Source organism: Marmota marmota, unplaced genomic scaffold, assembly GCF_001458135.2.
Source record: "Marmota marmota marmota unplaced genomic scaffold, marMar, whole genome shotgun sequence".
NCBI classification, from domain to species: domain Eukaryota; kingdom Metazoa; phylum Chordata; class Mammalia; order Rodentia; family Sciuridae; genus Marmota; species Marmota marmota.
Genome location: NW_026000020.1, coordinates 3,414,533 through 3,433,102, shown reverse-complemented (window position 1 = coordinate 3,433,102; position 18,570 = coordinate 3,414,533). Strand labels below are relative to the sequence as shown.

Below are 18,570 nucleotides of genomic sequence, written 5' to 3'. Positions count from 1 at the left end.
CCCACCCGTGCTTCACTGGGCACTGACTACATGCCTGATGCTGTTCTGGGCACGGGAGGATCAGCAGCCAGTGAGATGCTCAGAACTTCTATTTCCATGAGGGAGACAGGAAAGAAATAAGTAAACAATAGTGACTTGAGCACCAGGAGGGTGTCAGGAATGGATGTCTAAGCTCTAACCTGAGGGACTGGGCATGCTCCCCTATCTACGAGCCCTGAGCCACTCTGCCACTCCTCACAACATATCTTTTGTCCCTAAAGCTAGGCATCTTCAAAGGCCTTGGGATTCTTTGGTTCCTGCTAAATTAAAAGAGTAATAACAACTTGTCCCTCCTTCTAACCTGTTATCCACAGACCTTTTACCAAATGACACAGTTCACCCATGAAATAGTCTAACTCTATCTTCCACCTCTGTTAAAAAAAAAAAAAAGGAAAGAAAAAAGAAAAAACTTTACTCGTAAGGGTCTCCCTGTGCTTCCCTGTCCTACCACACAGGAGCCTGGTGAAGACAGGGATCACTCCCCAGGCTGCTCTTCCTGTTCCTACCCTGTGCTACTGGTTCCACCCAGGCCCCTCCTACAGTTTTTGTTTGTACTTTAGCTGACCCAATTCCTGGGCAGGGATCCTTTCTCAATGGTCACACACAATGAAATATTAACCATGGCAAGTCAATAACCCGCAAGATGCCCAAGTAATGCCTGCAGACGCTCCAGACCAAAATATACCCAACTCTCATCCTGAGCCCAAGAAGAGCTCCCTGAAAAGAACAATTCATTACCTAGGGCCTTCTGTGGGCAAAGTGAGGGCAGAAGGCGAGGCACTGGTAAACCTGGCCTGTGTCAGACTCAAGACAAAAATCCAGCCCAGGGTAAACTGCTCTGCAAGAAGCAGACCCTGGTTCAAAAGAAAGAGGGTCCAGGAACTAAACTGCCCAGAACTGCTGTCCTGCTGGGGTGTGGGCAACCAGGGAGCTGGAGAAAACATTCCGGAAGGCAACCTGCCAGTCTACATATGTCCCCTTTGGCAATATGTACACAACGCTTATAGGCGAACACTCCCCATTATGTGCTCTGCCTTCAAGGGTCCTGTCCCCTGGTTGTCCCAGCCTGCTTCCCACCTGGACTTGTCCTTTCATGGCCCTGTAAAGCTGGATGGAGGAGACAGCCAAATCCCCAGCACCACACAGGTGTCTGGTGCTCAGCAGGCACAAGACATTTCAAATGAATGGTCTCCAGGGACGGCAAATGTCCTGGAACTTGAAGTGAACAGATGTTTGATTGTTTTTAAAGTACTGAAAAATCAGAACCAATTAAGTATCTAATAAAGGACCAGACGAGTAAATTGAGCTACAGCCACAGGGTTGAATGCTAGGCAGCCATTCAGAATGACACTGCACGGCTATAGTTTTGAAGGGTGGGTTTAGGAATAGAGCAAAGATGGAGCTAGCTCCCTACTCTGCCAACTCCCCCAGAGCCAGCCTAGCAAGGAGACAAAAATTCAAATACTTGTATCAAAAGCTCCAAATCCAGAGCAAGATCCACTCTCCACTCTTCATCTTAGGTTAGAGCAGACCTGGGAGAAACACAAGGAGAGGATCCCACCTCTTTGGCACACCCCATGCCTAGACCAGCAGCAGACCAGTCCTCTTTGCTCTGCCCCCAAGTTAAAAAAGCCCCACCACACTACTGCCTCTGTAATGTCTGTCATAACAATGCCCAAGAGGAGGAGAAACAGCATATCAACCACACACACAATCAACAGGAAGAGACAAGAAACAGAGGAGGACAAAGGTTTTGGAGATGGAGATACAACCCGGAATGAAGTGAACACTCCAAGAAAAAGAACTTCTCACAAATGCTTTGTGCTCCAAAGCAATAAACTAAGAACATTAATTCAGCAAACAGGAACCCACAGATGAAATGAGGAAATAAAAAATGAAAAAGGAGATTAAAGGCATAGAGCAATGAACTGAGGATCAAACAACCTGATAAAACTAGTAACTAAGTTAATATTGAGGTTACAGAAAACACTGCTGAAAACTGTATTGACAACTCAATAAAGTCATGCATGGAATGCACAGTACAGATGAAAAGCACAGATAAAGAAAAACAAAAAAATGAAATGCCAACAAAATTATCCAACATAAAATGTCTCTAAAGTGGAGAATCCAACAAACAGAATGCAAAATATAATACCCATGCAGAATGACAAAGACATTCCCCATAAGAAAATGATTAAAGAAGTCCATCTGCAGGATGCAAGAGCACAGTGACAGAAAATGTTAACACAGGCATGTGGCAGTAACAGATTCTAATAAAGTTACTAAAGATCAATGACAAAGGCAGAGTTGTATGCATTGAAAGCATATCACCACGAGAAGGAGGGACTCAGGGGAGGCCATCAGACCAGACTGATAATTCTCATGTTGTTGCCTCACATACCAGAAGACCCTGGAGCAACAGCCAGCCAGCTCTAGCATGTAGCCCATGACTATCATACCCAGCCAAGCTATCACTCAAGTCCAAAAGCAAGGAGCAGATATTAACGCACGTGAAAACATTCAGAGAACAGGACACTTATGAGCCCATTAGGAGGGGAAAAAAATCAAGGAATGCAGTTAGTTAAGAGATGAACCAAAATAAAAGATTCTGGATTGGGAGAGCCATACCCAAGTAGAAGCATTAAGTCAATGTAAATGCAGAGCTGAGACAGACAATAAGAGAAATCACAGTTACCAGACAGAATGAGAATTACAATGTAAAGTTAATAACTTTTTAAGATGAGAGGTTGGGGAAGCAGAGGGAGTAAGAATGCTGTACCGTGGCTGGGCATGGTGGAGCATGCCTGTAATCCCAGAGGCTTGGGAGGCTGAGGCAGGAGGATCGTGAGTTCAAAGCCAGCCTCAGCAACAGCGAAGTACTAAGCAACTCAGTGAGACCCTGTCTCTAAATCCAAAATAGGGCTGGGGATGTGGCTCAGTGGCCCAGGGCCCCTCAGTTCAATCCCTGGTACCCCAAAAAAGAATGCAGCACCCTGGTCCTGTAGGATGGGTTGTCAATGAACATAGATTGAAGCACTGTTTCTCAAATACCATGATTCTAACCTTACAATGCTTTCAAAAATCTCTTCCCTTAACCTTACTGGAAACTTTTAAGAAAATAATCTTTCTTGCATTAAACATTTATTTGAAGTTTAATCTTTTTTTGTCTTATTTCTATTTCTTTCTTTTTATGGAATCAACTACACCTCATACTTTTGTTATAAAATAGAACTGGCAGACAAGTTACATTACCTAACAGCACTTCTACCTATCTTGGTACCTACTGTTGAGATTACTTTGGATGGTTAGGATTGTGGCAATGGATATTTTCTTTTATGGGGGAGTACCAAGGATTGAGCCACTGAGCTACCATCCCAGCCCTATTTTGTATTTTATTTAGAGACAGGGTTGCACTGAGTTGCTCAGTGCCTCGCTTTTGTTGAGGCTGGCTTCGAAATTGCCATCCTCCTGCCAGAGCCTTGCAAACTGCTGGGATTATAGGCTTGCATCACCATGCCTGGCTGGATATTTTCTTCTCCATATTTTTCAATGTTGGTTTCTTTAAATTGAGCATACATGATTTTTTTCATCACTTTATATAAAAACAGAATGATCTGTCTTAATTTAAAACAGGGAGGTATTGGGAAATGTAATTGACCAAATTATATTATGTGACCATATGAATACGTCATGATGAATCCCATTATGTTCAATTATAATGGAACCCAGTGAAAAAAATAAGCTTAGAAAAGAAACACTGAGATGTGAACAGTGGTTACGACAGGATGGTGGAGGTGAATGAGAAATTTCTGCTTGAACATTCTGTATTTATAAAAAGGGAAATTTTGCCAGTAGACAGGAGGTGATGTTGGAAGTTTATGGTAGCTAATAAAGTGTTAAAAAAAAATCCAAAAAACTAAAACCTTTCCTGACTCTATACATGGTGTAAACAGAAGATTACTACTGCATAAAGGGTTACAGATAATTATTTTCCCTATTTTTTTAATCTCTAGAAGGCTGATCACTTAGTACATGTGTAGGAAGACCTGATTTGGGGTTTATTTATAACAGAAGGGGCTTCCTGGGCTGTAACAATTCCAGGAACGTTAGCCATTACAGAGCTAGCACCCAGGAGGAACAGGACCGGCAGGAGGAGGAGGAGGGGACTTCTAAACTTCCTCAGCAGCCCAGTGACTATTCAGTCTCTTGGTGTAAACATGGAACATGGGGCGGAGATTGCCCAAGTCAGATGCAACCCTCGGACTTTGCCCCCAGGTCTCTACCACACATGCACACCGGGAACTCATCTGTTAAGTTAGAAACAAGACTACAAAGGAAATGTGCATTTCATACCCAACACTGTGTGAGTGCCCTGAACCCACCACTCTGAAGCCTGGCATGGCTGCGCTCACAGATTTATGTGCTTTTGATGGTTAAAGAGACAGACACGTGGAGGAGGAGAGCACAGGGAGCTCCTGAAAGCCAGGTGAGGCTCCCGGGGGTTACCTTCAGGCTCACCCACATGCAGATGCTCAGCATGCTCGGACCTTAGGGTTTGGAACATTCCAACGGAACGAGACTCACCAGTGGCTATGGCCCAGTAAACGTCTGATCCATTCAGTAACTCACCACATGCTATGGGAGAATACACCTGTGACCCGGGAACTTGAAGCAGAATTCGAAACGGAGCAACCCGTGCGTTGGAATCCAGCACTGCGTCCAGAGCACCCACCAGGCGACCTTCAAGGGAAAAGAGAAGACAATATACCTGTGAGCTTGGGGCCTGGACGTGTTCGAGGCAGCATGGTCACTCACCCAAGGTTCTCACATACCCCACAAGGGTGTGAACTCCAAGGGGCCTAGTGCTCCTGCTTCCTTGCACCCATTCACCGGGAAAATTTCCCGCTGAATCTGGTATTCAAGTCAGACTGCCTGATTTGAACCCCAGCTCCATCACTTTCAAGCTGTGTGGCCTTAGGCAAGTCACCTGACTTCTCTGGGCACTGGTTTCCTCTCGTTTTAAGAAAAAGGAATCCCAATATACCTCTAAAGGTAAATATGAAAACTAAGTTATCATTAGAAGTACTTAGACAATTGCTGGCCCATAAGAAGTACCAAGTAAGAGTGGCCCGTTATTATCACCATCAGGATCTACATCTCATGTGAAAGACTAATTCCTACCCACTCCAGAAAGGTACCGTGAGAAATGCAAAAACACATCCAAGTCCCTCACAGACCATAAGGCACAGGTGGCAGGTGAAGGACTGGCACTCTGCTGTGATGAATGGCATCCTGAATGAATGGCAGGCGACAAGCGCATTTGCTCCTCCCTAGAGGAGGTTCAGCCCTTCCCCTTACCTTAATCACGCTCCCTAACTAGCAGGCCCTGAGAAGGGCTTTAAGTTGCCTGCGGAGTGTGTTTATTTTTGTTGAACAACCTCCAATGTTCAGAAAAGTTGAATCATTAAGGAATAAGTCACTGACTTACACCCCCACCATCCCCAGAGTGTGTGGTGTACGTTTCATACAAACATGGACATCCTCCTACACAACAGTGTAGCCGACCAATTCAGAAAATGAACCTGGGAAACTCCTACCCTCTGAGCCTCAGATCCTTCATGTATTTCCAAGTGTCCACACATGAACGCCAGGAATCATGGTGGGGTTACGTCCTGATATACCTGTCATAAGGCAAACGCACTGCAACTTGGAAACGCATGGGATATACCCACTTGTTCTTCCCAGCTTGGCAGCAGGGCACACACACTGTCACTTGCCTACCCTCTCGATTGCAGGCTGGCTGGGACCTGCAACTGCCTCACATCAGAGAGGACCAGGCCACATCCCTAGGAAAAGATCCAAGTTCAAAACTGCGTGTTTGGTTTCTACTGAACACAGGTCACTTTCGCACCATTGTAGAATCAAAGAACCCAAGTCCAGCTATCCAAACTTGAGAACTGCCTGGCCTGGGATTCTGCCACAGTGGACCCGTTCAGAATCACACACTGCATTTAGCTATCACATCTCTCAGGAGACATCTTTGACTTTCATGACCTTGACGGTTTCGAAGACTACCGGCCAGTTTTTCGGCAGCAAGTCCCACGGTTTTGGCTTGGCTGATGCTTCATCGTGATTAGACTCAGGTTCAAGTCTTTGGCTGGGATCATAGAAGTGATGCTGGTTTTCGTCACTTCCTCTCAGGTGGAAACAATTTCAACTTGCTCCATTCCTGAGGAGGCTCACATGATTTCTTGATTAAGTTAGCGATTGCTAGGCCTCTGCACCATGAAGTTATTTATTTTCCCCTTTGGAATCAACAAATCTCCTACAGAAAAACTATAAAATCATGTAAATTTCCCATTCCTCAAAGTTTCAATTTATTGACTTTTATTGGTATGGCCCCATTTTTCTTCTTTTATTCAGTGGGTTATAATGCAGTACTGTTATTACTTGGAGGCTCTGATTGTCCAAGGCTTGGCAGGTAGGAAGCCCTTCACGCTGCTCTCTGTGTCCTTTGGACACATCCTCAGGGGTTTTCATATTTTCTGGCACAAGAAAATATTCCAACATCATCTTGAACTTTCCCTGCTCCAGCCCTGAAATCAGACATTTTTCCAAGGAATTCTATTTCCTTTTATGAGGACTTTTATACAAAAGCCAATATATGCCTGCAATCCCAGTGACTCAGGAGGAGAGGCAAGAGGATCACAAGTTCAAAACCAGCCTCAGCAACTTATCTCAAAATAAAAAAATTAAAAGGGCTGGGGATGTGGCTCAGTGGTAAAGCAGCCCAGGGTTCAATCCCTGGTACAAAATAAAAATAAAAAGCCTATATCTGGAAACTCATTGCTAAAAGGTCATGCCCAGGACCTCTCAATGGAGACTGTTAGGTGTACACATGTACATATGTACTCATATATTTACACACAGGCAAACACATCTTTGAAACAATGGCATCTATCTGTGTGTGTGTGTGTGTGTGTGTGTGTGCATATACTCTACATATAGAAAAGCTGAGTTCATACCAATGCCTCCAGCCGCCATCCACTACCCGTGTTCACAGTTTCTTTCCCTGTTTGCAACTCTCTTCAACAGAGAAGCCCCATCTCCACGACCCTCAATATATTTACTTCCCTGATCGACCCTTCTGCAGCTGCCAACATCCACCCAGGAGAGCCCTCCTCGCCCTGTGCTCCCAGCGCCCAGATGCCCAGCACCTACTCCCCCCTTCACCTGCCCTTCTAATGACTTCCCCAGCAGAAGGAAGGAAGGCCATGTGGATTTTATAGCAGTTATTCCTTTGGCCAGGCCCCTGTCCCCTTCCTGATTGTCCCCTTCCTGATATGGAGTGTCAGATGACCAAGGGGGCAGGCAGGCTGTCTGCTGAACAAAGGAGCTGACACATGATGCAGAACCCATGGCCAGCTTGGGGTGCTCAGTGCCAAGATCACCGGGCTGGGGCAAGGGGGCTTAAAGCTCTGTTTTCAAGAGACTGATGAAATGACACGTTTGTCTAGCAAAGGTAGAGGCATAGTGATGGAGATGCTGACGGAGATCAGAAAGGAGCCCATCACGTGGCACTTTTAAGACATCTGCGCTAGAATCCAAGCAGAATTTGCAAGCAGCAGCCTGGGGGACTCTAGGTGACTCCAAAAGAGGGGAGCAGGGAGTTTGTGCAGCAACTCCACAGACACACAGAGGGATGGGGACTTTCAACTGCACAGTGGTGATTTCTCTCTGGTGCTTTTGAAAAGGTGGGGAGGTAGGTCTGTGGTAACCCAGCCCTTTAGACTGGTGGGCAGGTGGGCAGGGCACCAATGGAAAAGCCACAGGGGGACTTCCAGCTTCAGCTCCAACATGCACAGAGCTTGGAAACCATCCCTCCCATAAATACGAGAAGAGGCCAAGCAGACTGGAAACTGGAGACTTTTCTCAAACTCATCAGACAACTGAGGTCACAGGTCAAACCAGCCCCAAATCTAGAGACATAGGGGAATTCCGAGAGCACAGCTGGGACCTGATTCCCTAAAGCTGAAGCCATGAACGGTAGGACACTCAGTACTGACTGGTTCAAACTTTGGGGGGCTGAGTGTGGACGAGAATGAGAGAAACTCGTGGTGCTGTGGTCTTAGGGCACCCTCAAACCAGCACAGGGGTTCCCACCAGAACCCACCAGTTCCCACTGTAGGATCCCAGGAGACCCCTGCAGCTCTCTGGAGAAGGGAAGAGCAACACCATGCGGTATCCTCAGGGCCTCTGCAGCTGGGGAAAGGTCCCTCTCTGGCTCCTGTTCTCCTCTGACTCATGTTCCCAAGGGGCTGGGAGGAAGTGGCTAGGAAGGGACGCAGGTCCACTGATGCCTGAGATTTACTGACAAGATTCTAGAATCCCTCCCCTACCCCACAGCAAAAGCTCCAGTATAAATGACAGTGGACGACAGCTCAAAGAGCAGCGAGACTCGGACCATCCGAGAAGCTCCTCATCCCCAAGACTAAAGGGGAGACCCAACCAGGGACACTTGGGGACTGTGAAACCTCTGTACGCACAACTACAGCAGCAAACTGTGAACAGCCCAGGACCAGCCAGAGCAGCAAACCCACACCGAAGACTACTTTCTCAGTTCTTATTACTCAATATATCTGAATTTTAAGCAAAAAAATTATACAAAACATGCCAATAGGCTAGAAAAAAACACTTTATTAAAAGATAAAGCAGCTGGGCATGGTGGCGCATGCCTGTAATCCCAGCAGCTCAGGAGTCTGAGGCAGGAGGATTATGAGTTCAAAGCCTGCCTCAGCAACTTAGTGAGACCCCAAGCAACTCAGTGAGACCCTGCCTCTAAATAAAGTATAAAAAAGGCTGGGATGTGGCTCAGTGGTTAAGTGTCCCTGGGTTCAGTCCCTGGTACCAAAAAAAAAAAAAAAAAGATAAAGCATATATCAGAATAAGATGCAAATGTGACCGATCATGGTACTCTGAGAGAATTTTTAAAATAATTGTGATTAATAGGCTCTAAAGAAAAGGTAAACAGTATGGAAGAACAGGTAATGTCAGCAGAGATATGGAAACTAATAAATATGAAAAAAGAAAATAAATAGAAATAAACAAAAATGAAGATTGCCCTTGATGGGCTCATCAGTAGCCTGGACAGTCAAGGAGAGAATCAGTGAACCTGAAGATAGATCAACAGAAACTTCCACTGAAAAGCCAAGAGATACGATACAGAGAAGTACAGGATATGTGATATCTGTGGGTAATTCCAAAAGATATAAGTGCTCAAAACTAGAAAACCAGGAGAAGAGGAAAGCAATCATTTGAAGAAGTAATGGCCAAGAATTTGACAAAATTAATGACACACTCTAGAACACAGATCCAAGAAGAACAGAGAATACCAAGCAGATAAATGTGAAAAAGTAAATAAAATTCTACACTGAGGTGTATCGTATGTAAATTTAAGAAATCAAAAAGAAAATCTTGAAAGAAGCTGGGGTATGAAGCAGACAGCCTAGGAGAAACAATAAAATTACAGCAGACTTCTCCAAGCATGCACTTAAGTGAATTGAAAAAGTGTTGAAGGAAAAGAACCACCAACCAGTAAATCTATATCCAGTGAGGATTTTCATTTTTTTTTCTTTTCTGGATACTGGGTATTGAAACAGGGGTGCTCTACCACTGAGCCACACCCACAGTTCTTTTTATTGTTTGAGACAGGGATTCAACAAATTGCAGAGGCTGGCCTCAAACTTGTAATGCTCCTGTCTCAGTGTCCCAAATTAGTAGGATTACCAGCAGGAACCACTATGCCCAGTGAAACTGTCCTTCAAAGTTGAAAAAGAAAGACTTCCTTGAATGGTAACAGGAAATTCATTTCCAAGAGACCTAACTATCAAATTCTTCAGAGAGAAAGAAAATGATACAGATCAGTAACTGAGAGCTTCATAAAAAAAAAGAAGTGTGTCCAAGAGGAAATAAGTAAAGGTAAAATAAAATCTTATTTTTCATATTCCTAACTGATCTAAAAGAAATGTTTAAAGGGTTAATAGTAAAAATTTAGTGAGTGATAACAGTATATAAATAAGTGAAATGAATGCAGCAATGTCATAAAAGATGAGAGGATTTCGGAATACTCTTATAAGATATCTGCATTTCAGCCAGGCATGGTGGTACATGCCTGTAACCCAGTGGCTTAGGAGGCCAAGTTTGAGGCCAGCCTCAGCAACTTGGTGAGGCTCTAAGTAACTCAGTGAGACTCTGTCTCAAAATTAAAAAATAAAAATGGACTGGGGATGTGGTTCAGTGGTTAAGCGCCTCTGGATTCAATCTCCGATGACCGCCCCCCCCCCCAAAAAAAAAAGGTTATCTGCAGGATATTTGAAGGTAGACAGAGACTAATTTGTAAATTATGTTCCAAACCATAAACAATTCCTAAAAATTTTTTTCAAACTGTAGTTGACAAGCTAAGAGGTAAATAAATGGAATCACAAAATGTTCAATAATAAAGTCAGGAAAAGAGGTTAAAAAGAAAAAGAACAAAGCAGTAAATATAAAACAGTTATAAACATGGTAGAGATTAACCTAACCAGCCAACAATCACTTCACATGTGAATGGTCTAAATACACCAAACAAAAAAGCCCAGTGACTTTCAGAGTGGATTTCAAAAAGAAAATAAAACCAAGGCCCAAATGTGTGTTGCCCACAAGAAATCCATGTAATAGTCACACATTTAAAAGTAAAGGGGTGGGGCTGGGATGTAGCTCAGCCGTAGAATGCTTGCCTAGTATGGCCCAGATCCCGAGTTCAACTGCCAGCACCACAAAAAAACTCTACCAGCAAACAGAATCAAACAACATATAAAATAAATTCTATGTCATGACCAAGTGGGACCTGCTCCAGGTATGTAAGAATGGTCCAGCATTCAAAAATCAAGTGATATACTACATCACGACAGGTGAAGTAGAAAAAAAAAATCACATGATCATTCCAACTGATACACAAAGCTTCTGACAACACCCATTCATGATTAAAGAAAAAAAATAGCAAATTAAGAATCAAGAACTTCTTTAACTTGATAAATACCATCTACCTTCTTCTCCCAAAAACCCTACAATGAACATCATACTTACTGAGAAGCTCAACACTTGCCTGCTAACCAGGGATAAGGGAAAGACAACTTCTCCTATCACTCCTAGCCAACCTCATACTGAAAGACCCAGCTAATATGCTCAGACAAAAAGAGGAAACAGAAGGTGTAGAGTTAGGGAAGAGAAATAAACCTTTGTTCCAAGATGACATGCCTGTCTTTGTAAAAACTAAAAAGAATCAAGAAAAACTTGAGGAACTAATAAACATCACAGAGCTGGAGGTGTGAGGATAGCACAGCAACAGCTTTCCTACACATCAGCAAAGTACAGCGGGAATCTGAAAAAACAAAACAAGTAAACACCACCGACAAAAATAAGAAGTATTTTCGGTAGGCACAGTCCAAGTATGTGCATAGGATGTGTATGCACAAGTCTATATGACTCGGATGAGAAATCAAGGAAGAGCTAACTAGAGATAGTCCATGTTCATGGGTTGGAAGAGTCAATACTATTAAGAGGTCACGTCCTTCCAACTTGATCTACGGATTCATTGTGATCCCAATTAAAATCCCATGATGCTATTTTGGAAATATTGACAACTAATTATAAAGTTTATTTAAAAAGAAAAAAAAAGGTAAAGACCTAGTAGAGGCAACACAATAACACAATACCAAAGAAGAACAAAATTGGAGGATCCACACAACATGATTCCAAGATTTACTACAAAGGTACAGACATCAAGACAGTGTGCTGCCAAGTAGAGTAGAAGCACAGATCTGTGGAACAAAAGTCCAGAGACGGACTTACACAATCAACCAGTCTTTAACACGGGAGTGAAGGCATATTGATGGAGAAGGATAACCTAGCAAGAAACAGTGCTGAACAACTAAATATCAACATGCAGAAGCCAAAGATGGCACCCAGACCCTGACCCTACCCCTTTCATAAGGGCCAAATAATGATCAAAGAGGATCAGAGATCTAAATATAGAAAACTATGAAGCTTCTAGAAAACAACATAGAAAGCCTAGATGACCTTGATCATGGATTTGGAAACAACCTTGAAAGCATGATTCATGAAAAAAAATCTTAGAATTTTATTAAAGTGAAAAACTTGCTCTGAGAACACTTCAGCAAAAGACTAGCCACTGAGAAACCACTTACATTACACCACCTGACAAAGGACAAAGAATTCTTAAAACTCAACAATAAGAAGCCAGGCACAGTGGTGCATACCCCCAAATCCCAGCGACTCGGGAAGCTCATAAGTGCAAAACCATCCTCAGCAACTTAGTGAAGTCCTAAGCAACTCAGCAAGAACCTGTCACTAATAAAATATAATAAAGGGCTGGGAATGTAGCTCAGTTGTTAAGTACCCATGGATTCAATCCCTAGGAAGGAAGGAAGGAAGGAAGGAAGGAGAGAAAGAAAGAGAGAAAAAGAGAGAGGAAGAGAAAGAAAGAACAAAAGAAAGAAAGAAAGAAAGAAAGAAAGAAAGAAAGAAAGAAAGAAAGAAAGAAAGAAAGAAAGAAAGAAAGAAAGAAAGGAAGAAAGAAAGAAAGAAAGAAAGAAAGAAAGAAAGAAAGAAAGAAAGAAAGAAAGAAAGAAAGAAAGAAAGGAAGGAAGGAAGGAAGGAAGGAAGAAAGAAAGAAAGAAAGAAAGAAAGAAAAACATTCAACAATAAGAAAACAAATGATCTAGGGCTGGGATTGTGGCTCAGCGGTAGAACGCTCGCCTAGCACGGGCTGGACCCAGGTTCGATCCTCAACACCACGTAAAAATAAAGGCATTGTGTTGTGTCCATCTACACCTAAAAAATAAATTTTAAAAAAAGAAAACAAATGATCTAATTAAAACCAGGCAAAAACAGACACCTCGCCATAGAAGATATGTGAATGGTAAAGAATCATATGAAAAGTTGCACAGTTTGTCACTAGGGAGTTACAAGTTAAAAAAAAAAAAGATACCATTATATATCTAATAGGATGTCTACAATCCAAAATCCCAACACCACCAATTACTAGTGAAGGTATGCAACAACAGGGACTCATTCAATGTGGTTGGAAATGCAGAGCAGTACAGCCACTTCAGTGGCCAGTTTGGCATTTCTTACAAAACTAAATAGTTTCATCACACCATTCTGCAATCCCACTCCCAGGTGTTTGCCCAACCGATATGAAAACCTACATCCACAGGAAAACCTGCACCTAAATGTTTATGGCAGCTTTATCCAAAATTATACCAAACAGGAACCACCCAAGACATCCTTCAACACTTGAGTAGATAGCCCACAGGGGTACATCATTCAGTGGATTAGTACTCAGTGGTAAAGAATCAATCCACCATGAAAGACAGGAAGAAAGTACATACTGTTAAGTGAAAGAAATCCTCCTGAAAAAGCTACAAACCATGTGGTTCCAATGAGTCTCAGATAATGAAAAAGGGAAACTATGGCAAGGATAGAAATATCAGTGGTTATAAATGGGCAAAAAACTCAAGAGGCACTTCACAGCAGAAGAAAAATGGCCAACAAACACGTGACAAAATGTTCAACATCTCTAGCAATTAGAGAAAGGCAAATCAAATCTACACTGAAATTCCATCTCACTCCAGTCAGAATGGCAATCGTCAAGAATACAAGTAACACTAAATGTTGGCAAGGATGTGGGGAAAAAGGTTCATTCTTGTATTGCTGGTGGGACTGCAAATTGGTGCAACCACTATGGAAAGCAGTATGGAGAGTCCTCAGAAACCATTGACAGGCTATATATAGCATATATAGCTAAGCTATGGAACCAACCTAAGTGCCCTGCAACAGATGAATGGATTAAGAAAATGTGGTACATATACACAATGGAATATCACTGAGTTTTAAAGAAGAATGAAATTATGGTATTTGCTGGTAAATGGATGGAACTAGAGACTATCATGCTAAGTGAAATAAGTCGATCCCCCAAAAACCAAAGGCTGAATGTTCTCTTATATGTGGATGCTGACACACAATGGGCTGGGTGGGGATGGAGAATAGCAGTTAGATTAGACAAAGGGGAAGGAAGGGAAGGGAGGGGGATGAGACCAGGAAAGACAGTAGAAGGAACTGGACATCAATGTCCCACATTCATACATGATTACATGACTAGCGTAACTCCACAGCATGTTCAACCACAGAATAGGATCCCAATTGGAATAAGTTATACTCCGTGTATGTATGTCAAAATAAGGATAGCATCTTCAACAAATGGTGCTGGGAAAACTGGAAATCCATATGCAACAAAATGAAACTGAATCCCTTTCTCTCGCCATGCACAAAAGTTAATTCAAAATGGATCAAGGAGCTTGATATCAAATCAGAGACACGCCGTCTGATAGAAGAAAAAGTTGGCTACGATCTACATACTGTGGGGTCGGGCTCCAAATTCCTCAATAGGACACCCATAGCACAAAAGTTAATAACTAGAATCAACAAATGGGACTTACTCAAACTAAAAAGTTTTTTCTCAGCAAAAGAAACAATAAGAGAGGTAAATAGGGAGCCTACATCCTGGGAACAAATCTTTACTCCTCACACTTCAGATAGAGCCCTAATATCCAGAGTATACAAAGAACTCAAAAAATTAGACAATAAGAGAACAAACAACCCAATCAACAAATGGGCCAAGGACCTGAACAGACACTTCTCAGAGGAGGACATACAGTCAATCAACAAGTACATGAAAAAATGCTCACCATCTCTAGCTGTCAGAGAAATGCAAATCAAAACCACCCTAAGATACCATCTCACTCCAGTAAGATTGGCAGCCATTATGAAGTCAAACAACAACAAGTGCTGGCGAGGATGTGGGGAAAAGGGTACACTTGTACATTGCTGGTGGGACTGCAAATTGGTGCAGCCAATTTGGAAAGCAGTATGGAGATTTCTTGGAAAGCTGGGAATGGAGCCACCATTTGACCCAGCTATTCCCCTTCTTGGTCTATTCCCTAAAGACCTAAAAAGAGCATGCTACAGGGACACTGCTACATCGATGTTCATAGCAGCACAATTCACAATAGCAAGACTGTGGAACCAACCTAGATGCCCTTCAATAGATGAATGGATAAAAAAAATGTGGCATTTATACACAATGGAATATCACTGAGTTTTAAAGAAGAATGAAATTATGGTATTTGCTGGTAAATGGATGGCATTAGAGCAGATTATGCTAAGTGAAGCTAGCCAATCCCTAAAAAACAAATGCCAAATGTCTTCTTTGATATAAGGAGAGTAACTAAGAACAGAGTAGGGTCGAAGAGCATGAGAAGAAGATTAACATTAAACAGGGATAAGAGGTGGGAGGGAAAGGGAGAGAGAAGGGAAATTGCATGGAAATGGAAGGAGACCCTCAGAGTTATACAAAAGTACATACAAGAGGAAGTGAGGGGAAAGGGAAAAATAATACAAGGGGGACAAATGAATGTTAGTAGAGGGGGCAGAGAGAGAAGAGGGGAGGGGAGGGGAGGGGAGGGGGGATAGTAGAGGATAGGAAAGGCAGCAGAACACAACAGACACTAGTATGGCAATATGTAAATCAATGGATGTGTAACTGATGTGATTCTGCAATCTGTATATGGGGTAAAAATGGGAGCTCATAACCCACTTGAATCAAAGTGTGAAATATGATATATCAAGAACTATGTAATGTTTTTGAACAACCAACAATAAAAAATTAAAAAAAAACAAGAATTGCCAAACCAATCCAAGTAATGCCAAGAAATAAACCACAACTTTGAAATGTAAAAAAAAAAGAGCAAATTAAAAAGAAATATCAGTGAGGCTAGGGTTGTGGCTCAGTGGTAGAGCACTCGCCTAGCACGTGTGAGGCCCTGGGTTCGCTCCTCAGCACAATAAATAGATAAATAAGGTGTCAACTACAACTAAAAAATAAAAAAATAAAAGGAATATTGGTGGTTGCCAGGGGAAGGGAACTGAATCATCCAACACGGGAATTTTAGGGCAGTGAAACTATTTCTGTATGATATTGTAGTTGTGAATATTATACTTGCAGCTATTTTGGCACTATGCATTTGTCAAAAGCCACAGAGCTTTAGGGCACAAGGAGTGATCTTCAATGTTTACAAATTACAGGGGGAAAAAGTTATTTAGGGTCATGAAATCCCCAGATTTAATGCAGCAATCTAACCATCCAACACAAACCACCTCACTGAAGCAGGCGGGGAGAAAGCATATTCATGTAAGTAAACTTTGTTTTTCTTACTATAGGTACATTTCTTTGGAAATAAAAGGAGTCTAAGTCCAGTACTCCATGGAGTACAGGTCAACCTCTCTGAGGCTACTACATATGTGCACTAGGAATGAGCAACTAAGAAAAATGACAGCAGAGCGTGTGCCAGGTGTCTCACTGCTGAAGGGAAAACAGCGATCCATACGGTAACATGTGGGAGGCAGAGTCATAGTATGAAGTCATGTTTAGTTAACTATAGATACAAAATGGTTACCATGGTGATTAGTTTGGGGTGTCAGCTTGACGAAGGGATGCCCAGAGAGATGGTAAAGCAAGATTTCTGGGCACAAGTGAGGATGTTTCCAGAAGAGACTAGCATTTGAGTCAGTGGACTGAGGAAGAGAGACCTATTATCAACCCGGGTGGGCACCATCCAATCAGGCTGAAGGACTGCACAGAACAAAAAGGCAAAGTGAATGCATTCTCTTCTGGAGTTGGGATACCCTTCTCCTCCTGCCCTTCCACATCAGAGCTACTGATTCTCTGGCCTTTGGACTCCAGGATGAACCAGCCACCTCACAGGTTCTCAGACTCGTCAGCTTTTTCGGTTTTCCGGCTTGTAGATGGCCTATTTGGGGCTTCTCAGCTTTCATAATTGTGAAAGCCGACTCCCCTAATAAGTTCTCTCTTCTCACCCTCCCACCCCAGAGTCACGTGCCACATGACAGTTTAGTCATTGACAGGCCATATATAGCAGGGTGGTCCCAACAAACAATAACTGAGCTGGAAAACACAGCCTAGATATGTAGTAGGTGAAACTATCTAGTTGTGAATACTCTAAAATAATCCCACATAGGCTGGGGTTGTGGCTCGGTGGTAGAGCGCTCGCCTAGCAGGCATGAAGCACTAGGTGCAACCCCTAGCACTACATTAAAAAAAAACACTAAATAAATAAAGGTACAAAATCATCACACACCAAAAGAGCCTAATCACACCTTTCTCATAATACAACCCCATCATTAAGCAATGCATGACTGTGTGTGTGTGTGTGTGTGTGTGTGTGTGTCCATTCTATTGGTACTGTCTCTGGAGAACCCTAGTAGAGTTATACAGGGAAATATTTCCAGATGTTTAGGTATATGTGTGTATATGTCCTCCCTCTGTCAGCTGTGAAGCCCAGAAGCAAGCAGCACACCCAGCTTCCGGATCTGGGTTATACTCCCACTGTCCAATAAAAAGAACCAGGGACCCTTGGGGAGATGGTCCATTCTGGGGACAGGGCAGGAAATACACAAATGAGCCTGGAGCATTCTGTACTGGCAGAAAGCAGGAGTGCCCCCACCTCCCCACCCTACCCCCACACACAGCTAATGGTACAGACAGTGGGGCGAGCGACTTTACAGTGGAGAAACCCAACGAATGCATCAGCCAGGTGACCCAGGTCAGGACCCACAGTACAAGCTGTGCTGACACCACCCTCGATATAAAATGATGAGCACTTTTGCTTCTTCCTTCCAAAACCACATCCCCACCCATCACAAGAAGAACTTCAGATGAATCCAACTGAGGGACATTCTACTAAATACATAAGAATAATCCTCAAAATGGTCCAGGTCATGCAAAACAGGGAAAGTGGGAAAAATCAAGATGATACCTAATGTCATGTGTCATCCTGAATGGGATCCTGGAACAGTGAAAGACTAAAAACAGATTTAATATCTTCCAGTTCTGTGGCTCAGAAGCCTGATATGGGTCACAATGAGCTAAGATCAATGTGTTGACAGGTGCTCCAGGCAAGAATCCACTTTTGGAGGCTCCAGGCAAGAATACACTTGTCTTTTCCAGCCTCCAAGGCCACCCACTTCACTTGGCTCAAGGTCCTCTGCTCCATCTTTGAGGCCAACAGTGTCAGGCCAAGCTCCTCCCACATTAGCATCTCTGGGCCTCTCTTCTGGTCCCTCTTGCAGATGTAGGGAGCCTTGTGATCACACCAGGTCACCTGCATAAGCCAGGATAACTCCCTGTTCTAAAGTATCCTTAATTCCACCTGCAGCCTTAATTCTCCTTTACCACATGACCTAACTAAGTCCCGGGGTGCACCCATGACTCTGCTGCTACAATAGTGCACCAATGTCAGTTGTTCATTAATTGTAACAGACACACAAAACTAGTGCCTCGATAGGAGAAAATCTGGGTGTGGGCTGTGCAAGAACTTTCTGTACTTGTCATCA

The 18,570-nt window shown here is 43.0% G+C and overlaps 1 protein-coding gene across 4 annotated transcripts in view; it reads right to left on the bottom strand.

Annotated features, from left to right (window-relative positions):
- Tbc1d8 (TBC1 domain family member 8) overlaps positions 1-18,570 on the bottom strand; it is a 112,845-nt gene that overhangs the window by 56,474 nt on the left and 37,801 nt on the right. For 3 of the 4 annotated variants that reach the window (XM_015499671.2, XM_048810256.1, XM_015499673.2), the window contains exon 2: positions 4,624-4,779. In XM_015499671.2, the coding sequence (XP_015355157.1) occupies positions 4,624-4,779 (156 nt within the window). The remainder of the gene's footprint in view (positions 1-4,623; positions 4,780-18,570) is intronic. The other variant, XM_015499672.2, reaches the window with a different exon arrangement.